This window comes from Narcine bancroftii, chromosome 9 (assembly GCF_036971445.1).
Source record: "Narcine bancroftii isolate sNarBan1 chromosome 9, sNarBan1.hap1, whole genome shotgun sequence".
Lineage (NCBI taxonomy): Eukaryota > Metazoa > Chordata > Chondrichthyes > Torpediniformes > Narcinidae > Narcine > Narcine bancroftii.
In genome coordinates this window covers 4287897-4303893 of record NC_091477.1, presented here as the reverse complement: position 1 = coordinate 4303893, position 15997 = coordinate 4287897, and the positions used below count along the sequence as shown (strand labels likewise).

The following is a 15997-nucleotide window of genomic DNA, read 5'->3' as shown; positions in this document are numbered from 1 at the left end:
ACTTTATTTATAAATAGGATTCTAAATTGTTATCGGCAACAGACACCCCCTTATTAAAACACACTCTTGATGTGTGGAACAAGATTAATCGATGCATTGGATTTGCAGTCCGTTTACATTTCTCTCTTTTGTATACACATCTTTTTCTTGAGTACAGTTTGCACAAGCAGAAATTCTGTCTGGCCCACAGGCAAAAGAAATTCAGGGTTGTATGTGATGTCATGTATGTACTTTGACAATAAATCTGAACTTTTGACTTTGTTTAATCAAACTCATTAAGGACATTTCTCATAATTTAGACATACAGCTGGTAACAGGCCATTTTTAGCTCTTGGGTTCATGCAAACCAATTTACATTCCATTAACCGACACCCCAATACATTTTTGAACAGTGGGAGGAAACCGGGGCTCAGCTTCAGGGCAGTGTGCACCTTACCTGCGACTCTTCCAAGACACATCTGCAGTAGTGACCTGGCATAGAGTGGTGTCCAGGGCTATCACCACAGGGCAGAGAGAGTGTGTGTCCTCCATGCTGGTGCTAAAAACAGGACTCTAGCCAGTAAGGTCGCTAAGTGATTTGAATCAGCCAATGGCAAAGGTGTGCACTGACCAGTGGTCGGAGCCCAACCTTAACTGGAGTTCCACCTGCAAACCATAACTTTGTAACTTTGAGTGGTACAAAAGTACACATATTGACAAGTGGTACGACTTCCAAATGGGAGGGCACGTGACCATCACACACAATGTCTTAAACAACTTTACCATGACAGCCCAAGTTCTATATTCAATACTTTGATTTATGAAGGTTAATATGACCCTGTCCACCTGTGACACCACTTTCAGGGAATTATGTATCTGTGTTCCCAGATTCCTCTGTTCTACCACTGTTAAAACCAGTCTTAAACCTACCTGTACTCCTTCTTTGGCTTGGCTTCGCGGACGAAGATTTATGGAGGGGGTAAAAAGTCCACGTCAGCTGCAGGCTCGTTTGTGGCTGACAAGTCCGATGCGGGACAGGCAGACACGATTGCAGCGGTTGCAAGGGAAAATTGGTTGGTTGGGGTTGGGTGTTGGGTTTTTCCTCCTTTGCCTTTTGTCAGTGAGGTGGGCTCTGCAGTCTTCTTCAAAGGAGGTTGCTGCCCGCCAAACTGTGAGGCGCCAAGATGCACGGTTTGAGGCGTTATCAGCCCACTGGCGGTGGTCAATGTGGCAGGCACCAAGAGATTTCTTTAGGCAGTCCTTGTACCTTTTCTTTGGTGCACCTCTGTCACGGTGGCCAGTGGAGAGCTCGCCATATAACACGATCTTGGGAAGGCGATGGTCCTCCATTCTGGAGACGTGACCCATCCAGCGCAGCTGGATCTTCAGCAGCGTGGACTCGATGCTGTCGACCTCTGCCATCTCGAGTACTTCGACGTTAGGGGTGTAAGCGCTCCAATGGATGTTGAGGATGGAGCGGAGACAACGCTGGTGGAAGCGTTCTAGGAGCCGTAGGTGGTGCCTGTACTACCCAACCATGAATTACACCAGGAGTATAAATTACCACAATATGCCAAAAGACAGATAAAGAATAACAATGAAGGGATAGATGGACAAATAAATATTCATATTTGCAGTTAATGCAAGAAGAAAGTGACATTTGAGTCGTAGGCTGATCTTTTAGTGGTCCTGGAGTAGTTGGTGATGAATGCAGTAAGAGCCTGACATCTAGTCCTGATCCCAGAGGTGATCTTCAGGCTTCTGTACCTTCTGCCCAAAGCGAGCCATGAGAAGAGGTTGTGATGGGCATCCGTGATGATATTGGCCAACTTCGTGACCAATCTGATCAAAGAAAATTACACCTTGGGAGCACACCCTTCAATTTTCGCTGCAGTTTTTCAGCCGAGACAGGCTCGGAGATGCAAGGCTAAGATTTGAACCCTTCCCTTCGACATTAATGGAAGGCCTGCAACACTCTGAGCCACAGATGAAAGATGTTGCAACTTTGGCACGGGGAGGGGGGGGGGGGTTTGCATCACAGGAAGGAAGTCACATACAGCATGATGAATCTACATAATCTCTTTTAAGTCCAAACTAGTGCATCCAAATATTAACAGAAACCCACTGCAGAATCATTGCCTACAAACCAAACTAGTGAACCTGCCTCAGAGCACAGAATGAAAAGCTCAATTATATACTTTCACTTCCCTTTTAGACCAGTGGTTCACAACCTTTTACTTTCCACTCATATACTACTTTAAATATTCCCTCTACCATAGGTGCTCTGTGATTAGTAAGGAATTGCTTAAGGTGGTATGTCGGTGGAAAGAAAAAGTTTGAAAAAAACCACTGTTTTAATCGTCCCTCATTGACTCGTTATGTGCTCGGTTTCAGAACTCCGAAGGAAATGAATGGGCCAATGACAACTTTTCTCAAGCAAAATATTTCAGTAACATTTGGGTCTAGAGCAGTGATTCTCAACCTTCCCTTCCCTCTTAGTAAGCAATTCCTTACTAATCACAAAGCACTGATGGCATAGGGATTATTTAAAGTGGGATGTGAGTGGAAAGAAAATGGTCGAGAACCACTGGCTTAGAGCTTCCTAAAACTCTATATCCAAGAACTTGTATCAGAGATAACCACTTTAATAAATAGTGCAGTGAAATTCAATATTTTCAAGTATCCAAAGGTGTCAAAATTAACAATTGCATGCAAACTATTAGTGCAACATTTTGTCCTATTGAGGTAGTGACATGGTTCAAGTACTGAACTAGTAATTTGATTTCAAGATGCTACATAATAACAGACCCATCTGGCCCTTGAGACATCCAATTACATCCACGTAACCAATTAACCTACCAACCCCATACCTCTTTGGAATGTGGTAGGAAACCAGCAGTTACAAGGAGAACGTACAAAGTCCTTATAGACAGCAGCAGATTCGAACTCAGGTCACTGGTATTGTTGCTAACCATGTCATTAATTTAATTAAAAGGAAGAATCATCTATAAACACTCTGCTTTAGGATTTAACCCAGTGGTTCTCAACCCTTTTCTTTCCACTCACATACCACTGTAAGTAATCTCAATGCCATCTTGATAAGGGTTCTGGCCTGAAACAGCTGCCATTCCTTTCTCCTGCTGACACGGCTCGACCTACTGAGTTCCTCCTGCAGTTTGGTTTCATCTTGAGACACTATGTGGCCGCCTTCAAATGACATCAGGATACTTAGTTCAGCATTACATAGGGGAACACAGTTAGCGCCATGCTGTTACAGCGCTGTCTGTAAGGAGTTAGCACGTTCTACCTGCATCTGTACGAGTTTCCTCCAGGTGCTCCAGTCTCCTCCCGCCATTCAAAACATACTGGGGTTGTAGGTTATGTAAGGCAGCAGTGGCATATGGACCAAAAGGACCTGTTACCGTGCTGTGCAGGTGGTCCCCTACTTATGACCTATGTGACTTAAGGCCATCATACATACGAATGGAAAAAAAATACTGCATAAATTTTTTAAAATATATATAAATATAAAAATGACACTTCAGGTCCCGGGGATCCAGGGGCTGTTTATTTTGACCGACCAACATGCCGGCAGCCACGAGCCAGGACTCCACTGCTGCTGAGTGCGTTCTATTTTCGGGACACGAAGGCTGTGGCGGACCCAGTGTTCGAGGTGGGGGAGGTAAGCACAAGCCCAGAGTAACACGCGTCCTTCAAGATCCGACTGATCGGACAGAATAGAACTTGGACGCATGTCGGGGACCATCTGTGTATCAAAAAATCTCAACTCCATTGAGTCAACATGCTAACTGGTCTCGCTAATCACTGATGCCTGAATTAAACAAGCTAGGATGCAAGAGACATGTACCAAACCCAACAGTTTTTCACATCCATCCTTTTAATAAACTAAACAGTAACATTTTGTTCAAACAGAAGTTTTGCAACAGGATCAAAAATTAAACAGAAGTCAAACTAAAACCACTTGACTATAACCCAAAATATACATTTTTCACAGCTTTGCAAACTAGACTATTCGAGAAACCTGACGCAGACCAACAAAAAAATGAAGTTGCAAATAACAATCAACTATCACTTCTGCAAGGCCGCAAGAACCAGAATGTGTCCAATCAGGAAGATGCTCAATGCATGGAACTCATCGGTGTTGGTCCATCAGCCTTCCAAATATTTACCCCCGCAATACACACTTATGTAACACAGAATCTAGGTCTTCAGGAAGAGAAAAGGATCGACTCACAAGACCATAATTTTAAGATCTCCAGGGAATGAACTAGAGAATAGGGCGGAACAGTCTCCAATGTCTCGATTCTCTGGCGCTGGTGAGAGCAGAGGAATCTGAAGAGATGTTTGGGGCGGGGGGGGGGGGTTTAAAAAAATGCTGAGAAGCAAATGCATTCTGTGACTGCAAACTTGGTCACAGAGATTTAAACGAAAGGGGAGCGGGCTATCAAACGATGGGTTGAAGTGGCAAAGGCTGGTGATCAGCTATCAATGCTTTGTGGATGATTCTTATATCTTGAGCCAATTGTTCAAATCTGGAGATTAAGTATTTATTATAAATATTAACCAGAGGTTCTCGCTCCTTCATTTGTTCATCTCTCTCATCAAATAAAATCGATTGGCAAGACAGAAACTAAGTGGTTAATTCCAAATCTAAGCCACACAATATGATCCTTAAGCTTTTTTTCTGCATTGTGACACAGAACTTCCATGAAAACCCTGCAATTCCCATTTTTACATCATTGTTGGGAGAGGCAGGAGTGCCTGTTGTCAGGGGTCCATTTAGCAAGGCTGACCCAGAACTATTCTGCATTACTTGGGATCAAAGCTGTGTTCTCTTCTGGTTTAGTTTTGCCTACAAGGCCAGATCTGGGCCCTAGAGGATGACGTGCATCGGGGAAGCAAATTCACCCACCAAAAGGTATGAAAACAAAGTTCCAAACAACGAGCCACATCGAGCGAACGCACAACACACCAAGATGAGAGACTGAAGACAAACTAAAACCATCACCAATCCAGAAATGATTCATCCAGTAATTTTCATACAAATTCAGCAGTTTGTGTACTTGCAGGGGAGGATGCATTCCAAGTCGGTGTCCGTTCTTGAAATGCGCCATCATTACCACAGCCTCACATGTAAAAGCTTCAATGAAAAATTATGCCCTAAAGAAAATTCCCACCCAAAGTTTTCCACCTGTATCTTAATATCATTGTATCAAACTTCTAATACTCATCAACTTTTTCTTGCCTCCAACTTTACCTTATAAAACTACAAACCAGTCAGAGGCTGTCACATAAAGACAGTTTCAAAAAGACTCACCCGTGTTAGCTCGCTTCTGGTTAACTGGTTACATCAAAAAGGAACTGTAAAGAGCTCATAGGAACAAAACTCACCAACTAACTTTAAATATCTTTTTTTTTAAAAAACAATGATAAACTGTGCAAAAACTTTAAAACAAAAAAAATTTTCATTCAAGAGAGATGCAGTTCAGTGAAGCCAATCTTTCAGATATGGCTCTCTAGAGATGAAGTATTGGGGGGGTTAAAGCCAACAAAATCCATGGAGTGACCTGTAAATGAAAATAAAACTTTAATAGTTCAAAATATACGTGATGCATTATTTCCCTAAGTGTAGCAGCCTTGAAAGGTAAAGCCATTGTTGACCCAAATTTATACAAATGGGTTATACCAATTGTACATGAAAATTTATTTGTTCCTTGGTTACAACAGCATCACACTATTAAAAAGCCCCAAGGATTTAACTGCAAGTTGGTCTAAAAGCTTTTAGACAAATGCAGGGGAGCGGCAAATGTGGAGCTGACTGAATCTGTAACAACAAAGGAAAATCAGTCAGAAGGGAGTACAAGCAGGGATATAAAAAAAGGTGTAAATGCTTCATGAAAAGATTGAAAGGGACATGGTGTGTGAGCCCATTAACAGTAGGAGAGGGGATGGAAGATGGTTCATCTTGTGATGAGGAGAGAATACAACATACCAGGAAAAATACAACAAATAGTGCTGATTCATTATTGAAAAATAAAACCGATGTTAGGATTTGGTGGGTTAATTGGCCACTGCACAAATTTAATGTTTAGAATCGGAGGAGAATTGTGCAGAGGATAAAAATGGGATCAATGTAGAGTTGATGGAAATGGCACAGCCGTGGGGGGTTTTTGTGCTAGATCTCCCAATTGTGCTGGATGTGAAATTGGCCACGCATGTTGATAATGGCACACTTGCTTTCACTGGGTGGGCAGCAGTAAAAGAGTCCATAAAACTTCAGCTGTTCAGGCTGGACAAAATCCTGCACGGAATATTGGGCGTAATTCTGTTTACCCCACTACAGGAAGTAGGCCATTCCATCCCAAACTGATCCATTCTTCTCCTCAGCCCAACTCCCTGGCCTCACCAAAACCATCGATGCCCTGACTAATTAGACATCTATCAATCTCTGCCCAACGACCCAGCCTCTTTACCCGGCCTCGGCAGCAAAATTCCAGAGGTTCCCCAGACTCCAGCTAAAAAAAAATTCCTCCACATCTGTTTTAAATGGTCACCCTTCAATCCTGAAACTGTGCCCTCTTGTACTGGACTCTCCTACCAGGATTAGATTAGATTCAACTTCATTGTTATTCTGCCAAGTACACATAACAAAGCCGCCAATTAAATGCAATTAGCATCCAACCAGAAGTACAAAGACTGGTCCTATTTACAAGAAACTATGAATGAAAGCAAGTGCTCCAGCAAACAAACAAATATAAAAGCACTGACAGTACAATGTGGGTGCAATACTGCTCAGTGCTGAGATGAGAGGTTGAGTAGGGTCACAGCCTCAGGAAAAAAGTTCTTCCTGAACCTGCTGGTTCAGGAGCAGATGGAAGGAGAGTAAACAGGTAATCGGGCACCTAGCTACATTTTGCTCACACCTTGATGAAGGGCTAAAACCTGAAACATCAGTTATGTCTCTTTATCTTTGCTTATACAAAGGACTCTGAGCTAATAAGGTTATCCAGCGTTGTGTTTTTACTTCAACTCGTGTCTGCAGACTTTTGTGTTTTACTACTGAGGAGAGATGAGAATTGATTTTGGCTCTCTGAAAGGAGATAAAGGCGAGCCGGCGAGCCAGCGGGAGGAAAAGACATAAAGGGAAGATAGGGGGGGAGGGGGGGGGAAGAGAGGAGAAGGAGTTTCTAACAGAAACCAGAGAAGTCAATGTTAATGCCACCTGGTTGGAGGGTGCCCAGATGGAAGATTTAAGTGCTGTTCCTCCACATTTGTTAGTGATCTCAGTCTGGCAGTGCAGGAGACCATCGACAGACATGTCAGCAAGGTAATGGGGCAAGGAATTGAAATGGGTAGCCAATGGGAGATCCATGTTATTGCGGCAGACAGAGCCGAAGCCTCAAAGGAGCAATCTCCCAGTCTGCCTCCAGTCTCTGTAACGTAGAGAAGACCACAGATGCAGTAGATGGCCCCTACAGATTCATGTGATGGCCCCTACAGATTCATGTGATGGCCCCTACAGATTCATGTGATGGCCCCTACAGATTCATGTGATGGCCCCTACAGATTCATGTGATGGCCCCTACAGATTCATGTGATGGCCCCTACAGATTCATGTGATGGCCCCTACAGATTCATGTGATGGCCCCTACAGATTCATGTGATGGCCCCTACAGATTCATGTGATGGCCCCTACAGATTCATGTGATGGCCCCTACAGATTCATGTGATGGCCCCTACAGATTCATGTGATGGCCCCTACAGATTCATGTGATGGCCCCTACAGATTCATGTGATGGCCCCTACAGATTCATGTGATGGCCCCTACAGATTCATGTGATGGCCCCTACAGATTCATGTGATGGCCCCTACAGATTCATGTGATGGCCCCTGCAGATTCATGTGATGGCCCCTGCAGATTCATGTGATGGCCCCTGCAGATTCATGTGATGGCCCCTGCAGATTCATGTGATGGCCCCTGCAGATTCATGTGATGGCCCCTGCAGATTCATGTGATGGCCCCTGCAGATTCATGTGATGGCCCCTGCAGATTCATGTGATGGCCCCTGCAGATTCATGTGATGGCCCCTGCAGATTCATGTGATGGCCCCTGCAGATTCATGTGATGGCCCCTGCAGATTCATGTGATGGCCCCTGCAGATTCATGTGATGGCCCCTGCAGATTCATGTGATGGCCCCTGCAGATTCATGTGATGGCCCCTGCAGATTCATGTGATGGCCCCTACAGATTCATGTGATGGCCCCTACAGATTCATGTGCTGCTAAAGGTAGACAAAGCTCACTCACCCAAGTACGACAGGACCTGGCGGGCTGCCTCTCGCTTGGGAACATCCTGCCCCAAAGCCAGATCTTTTGGGGTGAGGTTCCCCACCCCAGTGAAATAAGCAGCAAGTCTTGGCAAGAAGACCTTAAACAAAAAATAACGTTTGTTGGATCCCAGAGGCTGCACGCTGTAGATCGGGCACCCAAGTTGCTTCTTCAAACAGTAGGCATTCAAGAGGCGGATAACATCAAAGCTCGGGTCGATTGGTCCTGGGGCCTCCCCTGCATGCAACTGTTGGGTCTTCCCATCTCTCTCCTCCAGGGGCGAGAGGCTCTGGCTGACATCAGCAGGTTCAGAGCATCTGGTACGGCCTATGGATGGCAAGTAAAACTCACGGGTCATCAACTGCCAGGCAGGGGCCAGGGGTCTAGGCTGTGGGTCAGACAGAAGAAGCATCTGCTGACCCCTCTGCTTTCCATCTGGCTTCATCCAATCAACGTCAATGGGCTGGCCCCAGAGCTCAATGCCACCTGCAAAGGAAACACAAGCCAGGTTAACAGGGTCAGCCGAAGCACTGACTACAGATTCAAGCTTCTTTTTATTGTCATGTAATAATACAAAATCCTGCACAAAATTTCCTTCTGCCGATCTTAGGGCAAAGAGTGGCCATTAGTGTTGTCCGGCGCCCCTTACAGAAAGGGAGAAAGAGAAGCAAAAGAGAGCTCCTTCAGAGATACTGAGTCCACTGCTCCACTGGAGTCTGTAACCCCTCGAGACCACTGCCACAGTACCCTTGGTTAAAACGATGGCTTCTCCAACAGGCTGTTTAAAGCCCGTACAGAGCTGCCGGCATTGGGTCGAGGAGGAGCAGCACTTTCTGCTCTCCCACATCCACGCCAGTGGCAACGCTGCCGTTACACAACTGATCCAGCAGAACCGCAGTTTTCTTTTTTCCCCCAAATAAAAAATGGAATCAACCTCTACTCTCGGTCCAACAAGCATTCCAGCCCTTTCAACCCTTGCATATCTTCCTGATCTGGGAGTACAGGCGATAAAGAGTTCAAGAGCTGCAAGGTAATGCTGCAGTTCTATAAAACTCCATCTGGATCACACATGATGTCCAATTATGGTCATCTCTTTAGCGCCGGTGATCCAGGTTAGAATCCACCATTCACCGCACGTTCTCCCCCACCCTCGAACCTGAACTGTCCCACTTCACTCCTGTGACCAATTAACCTACAACATTCATATCCTCTTGGCAGAAACCAAAGCGCCTGGAGGAAGCCCACGCAGACAAGGGGAGAATGTACAAACTCCTTACAGACAGCGACGGAATCGAACCCAGTTCGCTGGTGCTGTGACAGCGTTCCACTAACTGTTACACTAACCACGCCGCCCTCAACATCAAGGGCAGCATTTACTGCCCACCCCCCAATTCCCCTCGATGGGTTGGGGCTAGCAAAGACGCAACGCTGGAGAAACTCAGCAGGTCAAACCAAGTGGTTTATGTAGCAAAGATACATGACAAATGTTTCAGGCTTGAGCCCTTCATCAAGGCATGGGGCTCGAGTTGGGGCTGCCCTGCTTTCTCAAAATGCTGCAACTCCTTCCGGTGAAAGTTCTCCCACAGAGGTGTCTAGGAGGGAGTTCTAGGATTCGGACCCAGCCACAGGGAAGGGTCAGAGGCACATTGTTTTTTTGAATATTTAATTTATAATAAACACATGCAAAATTACAGTTTTCATTTATCACAATGGTACAAAAATTAAATAAATACATGTGTATTTTATAAACAAGGAGAAAAAAAACCATCTAACACCCTCCCCCAAACCACCCACTGTCAACCCAAAAAAAAAACTAAACAACAAAGAAACTATAAAAATGCTAAAAAACTAAGGATAATATAGCAAATATATAACTATGGAAAAATGAATATACATCATGAACTGGATTGCTCTTGGGAACACTCAAAGATCACATAATAAACTGATTTTTTGTGAAATGTCTTTAAGGGAAGACTTCAGGGAACCAGAGGAATAAAAGGAATTATTCATAATTTCCAATCCTAATACTTGAGCATACAGGCTCCAAATCTGTAAGAAAATAGAATATTTGCCTCTCAAAATTGTATGCAATTTTTTCTAATGGAATACAGCTTTGAATTTCTGCTTGCCACCTTCCTAATGTTAAAGAAGCATCCGAGTTCCAGGCAGCACAGAGGTGCATTTCCGAGAGAAGGTGGTGTGCACACTGGGAGGGCAGCCGGCAAGTGAGCCCGCTGTCCTTGCCGCTCTCACCGGGAGAGGCCACGGATTCAGGAGCAATGTGGGCTCCCCACCCCTTCCCCGCCTGGGGCGGCACGGTTAGTACAGCGCTGTTACACTGCCAGCAAACGGGACTGGGGTCTGAAACCTGTGCTGTCTGTAAGGAGTTTGTCCGTTCTCCACGTGCCTGCGTGGGTTTTTTTTTTTTCCGGGGTGCTCTGGTTTCCTCCCACCCTTCAAAATGTACCATGTAGGTCAATTAAGTGTATTTGGGTGGCATGGGCTCGTGGGCCGAAAGGATCCGTTAGCGTGATGCATTTCTAAATTTAAAAAAAATTGAATTCCCTCTCTGCTCAGTGCCACCCTCCTGAGCCCTATTCCCCCTCTACCCTCCCACCTATTAGCCTGTGCCCCGTCCTCCCTACTCTCCCCCCTTCCATTTTATCCTGTTCCTCCTCATTCCCGACCAAGAGCTCGGGCCTGAAACAGCAGCCTCTTTTTACTTCCTATGGATGCTGTGTGTCCTGCTGAGTTTCCCCAGCAGTTTTGGCATCAGTCCTCAGATGTACTTGTTTAACTCCCAAGTGAAATCAGCACAGGATTAGGGTACGTGATGGGAAGCGACCAGTGGTCTGAGGAGGCTGCTTCTGTGTCCCACCTCTACCATCGCCAGTGACCCAGCCTTAGGTCTGTACTGAAAAATACAGATGACGCTGGAGGAACTCAGCAAGTCAAATAGTGTGGATAATGTTGCAAAGATCTTAATTAGCCTTTCGGGTTTGAGCCCTTCATGGCCAGCCGCCTGAACAAAATGTTAGGGTAGGGGAGGGGGGAACCAGGCCCACAGGATGGAGGCAATAGGTGGATAAGGCAGGGAGGGGACACCAGCAAACAGGGGGAGGGGGGATGGCTCTGTGAATGGAGAATGGGGTAGACAGCTAGAGGGAAGGGAGGGAAAACAGAGAGTGGGCGAGTAGAAACGGGAGAGGTCGATGTTAATGCCGTCTGGTGGGAGAGCTCCCGGTTGGAATATGCTGTGTTGCTCCTCCAATTTACCAGTGGCCTTGGTTTGACAGAGCACGAGGTCATGGACAGACATGTCAGTGCAGTAATGGGGCGCAGAATTTGTAGCTTTGCCATATAAAATATGCTGTTTGATCTGCTGAGTTTCTCCAGCATTGCAATTTTACTTCAACCCCGGTGTCTGCAGACTCTTGTGTTTTACTTACATTTGCTTTTCAAATGCACCTTCCTGCATTTTGCTCGTACTTTGATGAAGAGCTCAAGCCCAAAACTTTGGTTATATATTGTTATCTATATAAAGGACAGTGTTTGACTGGCTGAGTTTATCTGGCATTGTGTTTTTACTTCAACCACGGTGTCTGAGACTTTCGCTTTTACTCTAGTGACTGTACTGCTCGTTTAGATTATCGCAGTCTCGCCTGACTGCTGGTTAATGTGGGCTTCATCCATTTCTGTTGACAAGTGGGGGAAAGCGCTTTGTGAAGGGTTCCAACCCTTGCTTGATCATACCGTACCTTCTACCAGTCTCTTCTTGGCCATTGCAGCTGCTCGATGGCTCTCATACTTGACCACAGCGAACACTGCTAACTTCTTCTGATTGGTGCTGAAGTGCAGCGACAGATCGGACACGCCCGAGGTCAGCTCCTTCAGCACCTCGAGCACCTCCACTCTGCGCCTGCCCCAGGGGATACCCTCAATGCACAGCTCGTTCTTCTCGGTGCTTCTGCACACAACAATGGGGCAGCCGTCCCGGACCTGGTGGCCGTTGAGCATCACGATGGCACACTGGGCATACCAGCGGTTGGCATACTTGGCGTAGGCGAACCCTCGGTTCTCCCCACTGAACGTCATCATGAGGCGGAACTCATAGAGTTTTCCAGCTGACTGGAACAACGGGATCAGCTTGTCCTCGTACAGGTCCTGCGGCAACTTCCCAATGAACACCTCAGAGCCAATCAAGGGAGGAGGCCCCTTCCAGCCTGCAGAACACAGACAGCAACACAGGCAGCTGAAATACTTCCACGAAACATCAACAGAAAGTACACTAGACAATGAGGAATTTGGTTTCTAAACACTTTTGGGTCTATTTTAAGGATTTTGGGCTGCTGATCACGAAAATCACCTTAAAATTTTCCGATCACGTACCATTTTTAGAAAAAAATATATTCTATTTTTGTGATTTCCTGTCATGTTTTTACACCTACATCAAGCTACAAAACCATGAAGTGCAACATGTCATTGAAAATTAATTTTATATATTCGCACGTGGACGTCTTCCCTCTGATCTCGGTGCGGTCAATGACGAACACGATGAGAGGTTTCACCAGGACATTACAACCATGGAAAAGTGGCATCAGGGCAACTGGAATCCATCAATGCTGGGCTGACTATTGTTGGACACTGACACGAGAGGCATCAGATGCTGAGTACAAATGAAAATCAGCGGCAAAACATTTTTAGCTCAGTTGAACTTGCATAATTCGTCAGCATCGTTAAGCGATTAAACATGCTAAATTCAATAAAAGAATGTTTCTCCATTTTCCTACGTGAAACAGCAAATCTGAAATCATCTTTGCGTTGAGCTTAAAGTTATCTTATAGTCCCCAATTATTTTTCAGGAAGCAAATCTTTTGAAAAACATTGTTGTCCAGTGTAATCTATTGCCAGAGCACCCAAGCTTTTTGAACGTCCCTGTTGTACCAGCCTCTACCACTACCCCCGGCAACACATTCCAGGCACCCACCCAATGTAAAAAAAAACTTACCTATGAATTCTCCCTCCACTTTGGACTTTTGTCTTTCTAGTGCTCACCTGTTGCACTTAAATTCGAGTTGAGTTGCAGAATACAGGGATCATATGCTGGTTGGCTGCCAATTGTTAGTGGTGTCCCACAGGGGTTGGTTTTGGGTCCATGTTGCATATTAATGTTTCGGATGATGAAATGAACGGCTTTGGGGCCAGGTTTGCAGAATATACATAGGTGGAGGAGCAAGTACTGTTCAGGAAACATGGAGGCTGCAGAAGGACTTGGACAGATTAACGCTGGCGTTTATATCAAGAGGAATAGAATATCAGAGCAGGGATGTGGAGACTTTATGAGATACTTGGAATATTGTGAGCAATTTTGGGCTCCTTGTTTAGGAAAGGATGTGCTGATGTTGGAGACGGTTCAGAGGAGGTTCACAAGGATGATTCTGGGAATGAAAGGGTTATCATATGAGGAGTGTTTCACTGCTCCTGGCCTGTACTCATTGGAATTTAAGAGAATAAGGAGGGATCTCATTGAAACATTTCCAATGTTGAAAGATATGGACAGAGTAGATATAGGAAGGTTGTTTCCCATGGTGGGAGAGTCTAGGACAAGAGGGCACAACTTCAGGATTGAAGGGTGTCCACTTAGAACAGAGATGCCAAGGAATTTCTTTAGCCAGATCATGGCAAATCTGAAATTTGTTGCCACAGGCAGTTGTGGAGGCTGGGTGTATTTTAGGCAGAGATTGATTGGTTATTGATTAGCAAGGGCATCAAAGGTTGTGGGGAGAAGACTGGGGAGTGGGGCTGAGTGGGAAAACGGACCAGTTCATTGAATGGCAGGATAGACTTGATGGGCTGAAAGGCCTAATTCTGCTCTTTTACATTATGATCTTATGGGTAAAACGAGCTCTTCCTATATCTCAGTGCACGTGACAATAAATAATTAAATTCTTCATCATTTATACAAGTTGTGTAGACGGGTGTCCAAACATCTACAAGGCCAAGATTTGCACTGAAGAACCAAGAATTACTCAGGCACGAAACGGAATACAAGTTGGATAATGTATCGAGGACTAACCTGGAGGGGGTCCACCAAACTTCCTTTGGCCATTGATCTGGACCAGGTCGATGCCAGTTTCTGCCACCCAGGCCTCAAATGCCAGCTTCGCAGCAGATTTCAACAAGATGTTTGCCATAACCTGTGCACATTAAATTACCACAAAAGGCCAAGGCAGAAGAGTATAAACAAATAAATATTTACAGTTGCAGATAATGCAATTAAAAAAGTGATGCTCGAAAAAAAGATCATCTTGGCTTTCCTTTCTTGGTGAATGCACAGGGGTTTGTATTTAATGGTCTATGATCCAGGATCCCTTTATGCCACAAAATTAGGTGCCGTTACTTCACCTTCCCATCCTTCATTCCAAAGTGGACAATAATAGTTTCTTGTCATACACATTGCATCCCATGTACATTTCACCAAAATTCTGACTTGCTGCAGTTGAACAGTAATAAAAACTATTGTAATAAATGGAATATAGAACCTCCCATTGCTCCACACTACATTCCAGCTATCCACGTCTTGCCCTGTCATTGAACCCATTTCCCCCTTCTTGCAATGTGCCAAACCACCAGGTGAACTGCACCCCCATCCAAAAACTATGCAACACAAGACCAGCAGATTCTCAAACTGCAACTCTTTCATAACACAAACCAAAGACCCAAGTAACAATTCATCAACATTTCTTCAACATTAAAGTGTAGATATACTACAAGAGAAAAGGTACTGGAGAAGACAATGGAAAAAGTAAGAGAGGGCAACAAACCACTGGAGTATAAAGGGCAAAAAATCTTCATTTATCCAGATACAAGTTTTGAACTCCTAAAGAAGAGAAAAGAGTTCAATACAGCAAAGGCGATTTTATGGAAGAAAGGGTATAAATTTATACTAAAGCATCCAGCGGTATTGAAAATATTTATTCCAGGACAACAAAACAGACTATTCTCGGATCCAGAAGAAGCACGAAAATTTGCAGAACAATTACAAAAATAGACTGAGGGAGGAAGACAGGTAATGAGAGTTAAAATGATCACAATTGATATGTATGTGGGTAAAGACAAAAATAGACTGAGGGATGAAGACGGGTAATGAGAGTAAAAATGATCATGATTGATACGTATGCAGGTAAAGAGGTATAAGAGTGAATAGAGACAATGAGCATACATGAATGTATCTGTAGTTAGAGGAAAATATAGATAGTATAGACAAGAATTAATAAGGGAAGGTAATGGAATAGAGAGAATAAGGAGGGAATTAAAAGAGTGACCTTTGTGACATATGAAAAGTGAAATCTTTTCTGGGGGAGGCGGGGTGGGGGGAAATAGCGGTCACTGCAAAATCAGTTGACGCTTGCGAGTGGATTCGCAAATCCAAATGGAGAGAGGAGATGTGGTTGTCCGACAAGGGATAAAGGACAACTCAGGAGGTGAAGGGGAGATTGGGGATAAATAAGATAGAAATAGGAGAATAAGGAAAATGTTGGATGTTGTAGGAATGTTGTCTTATAAAGAGTTGAAAATAAGAAAACAGAAATGGAAAAGGAGGAAAGGTAATGATGGAAAAACGGAAAGAGAAGATAAACAAAATATAAAAGGGCTACGCTGAACTATA

The 15997-nt window shown here is 44.6% G+C and overlaps 1 protein-coding gene across 1 annotated transcript; it reads right to left on the bottom strand.

The window, feature by feature from the left end:
* Positions 1 to 3877: 3877 nt before the first annotated feature.
* LOC138742801 (dead end protein homolog 1-like) lies at positions 3878 to 14522 on the bottom strand. Its single transcript, XM_069897736.1, has 4 exons — positions 14405 to 14522; positions 12087 to 12551; positions 8308 to 8814; positions 3878 to 5567 (listed from the first exon to the last, which is right to left on the bottom strand). The coding sequence occupies exons 1-4, from the start codon at positions 14520 to 14522 to the stop codon at positions 5503 to 5505; spliced, it is 1155 nt and encodes a 384-aa protein (XP_069753837.1). The 3' UTR covers positions 3878 to 5502.
* Positions 14523 to 15997: the final 1475 nt, after the last annotated feature.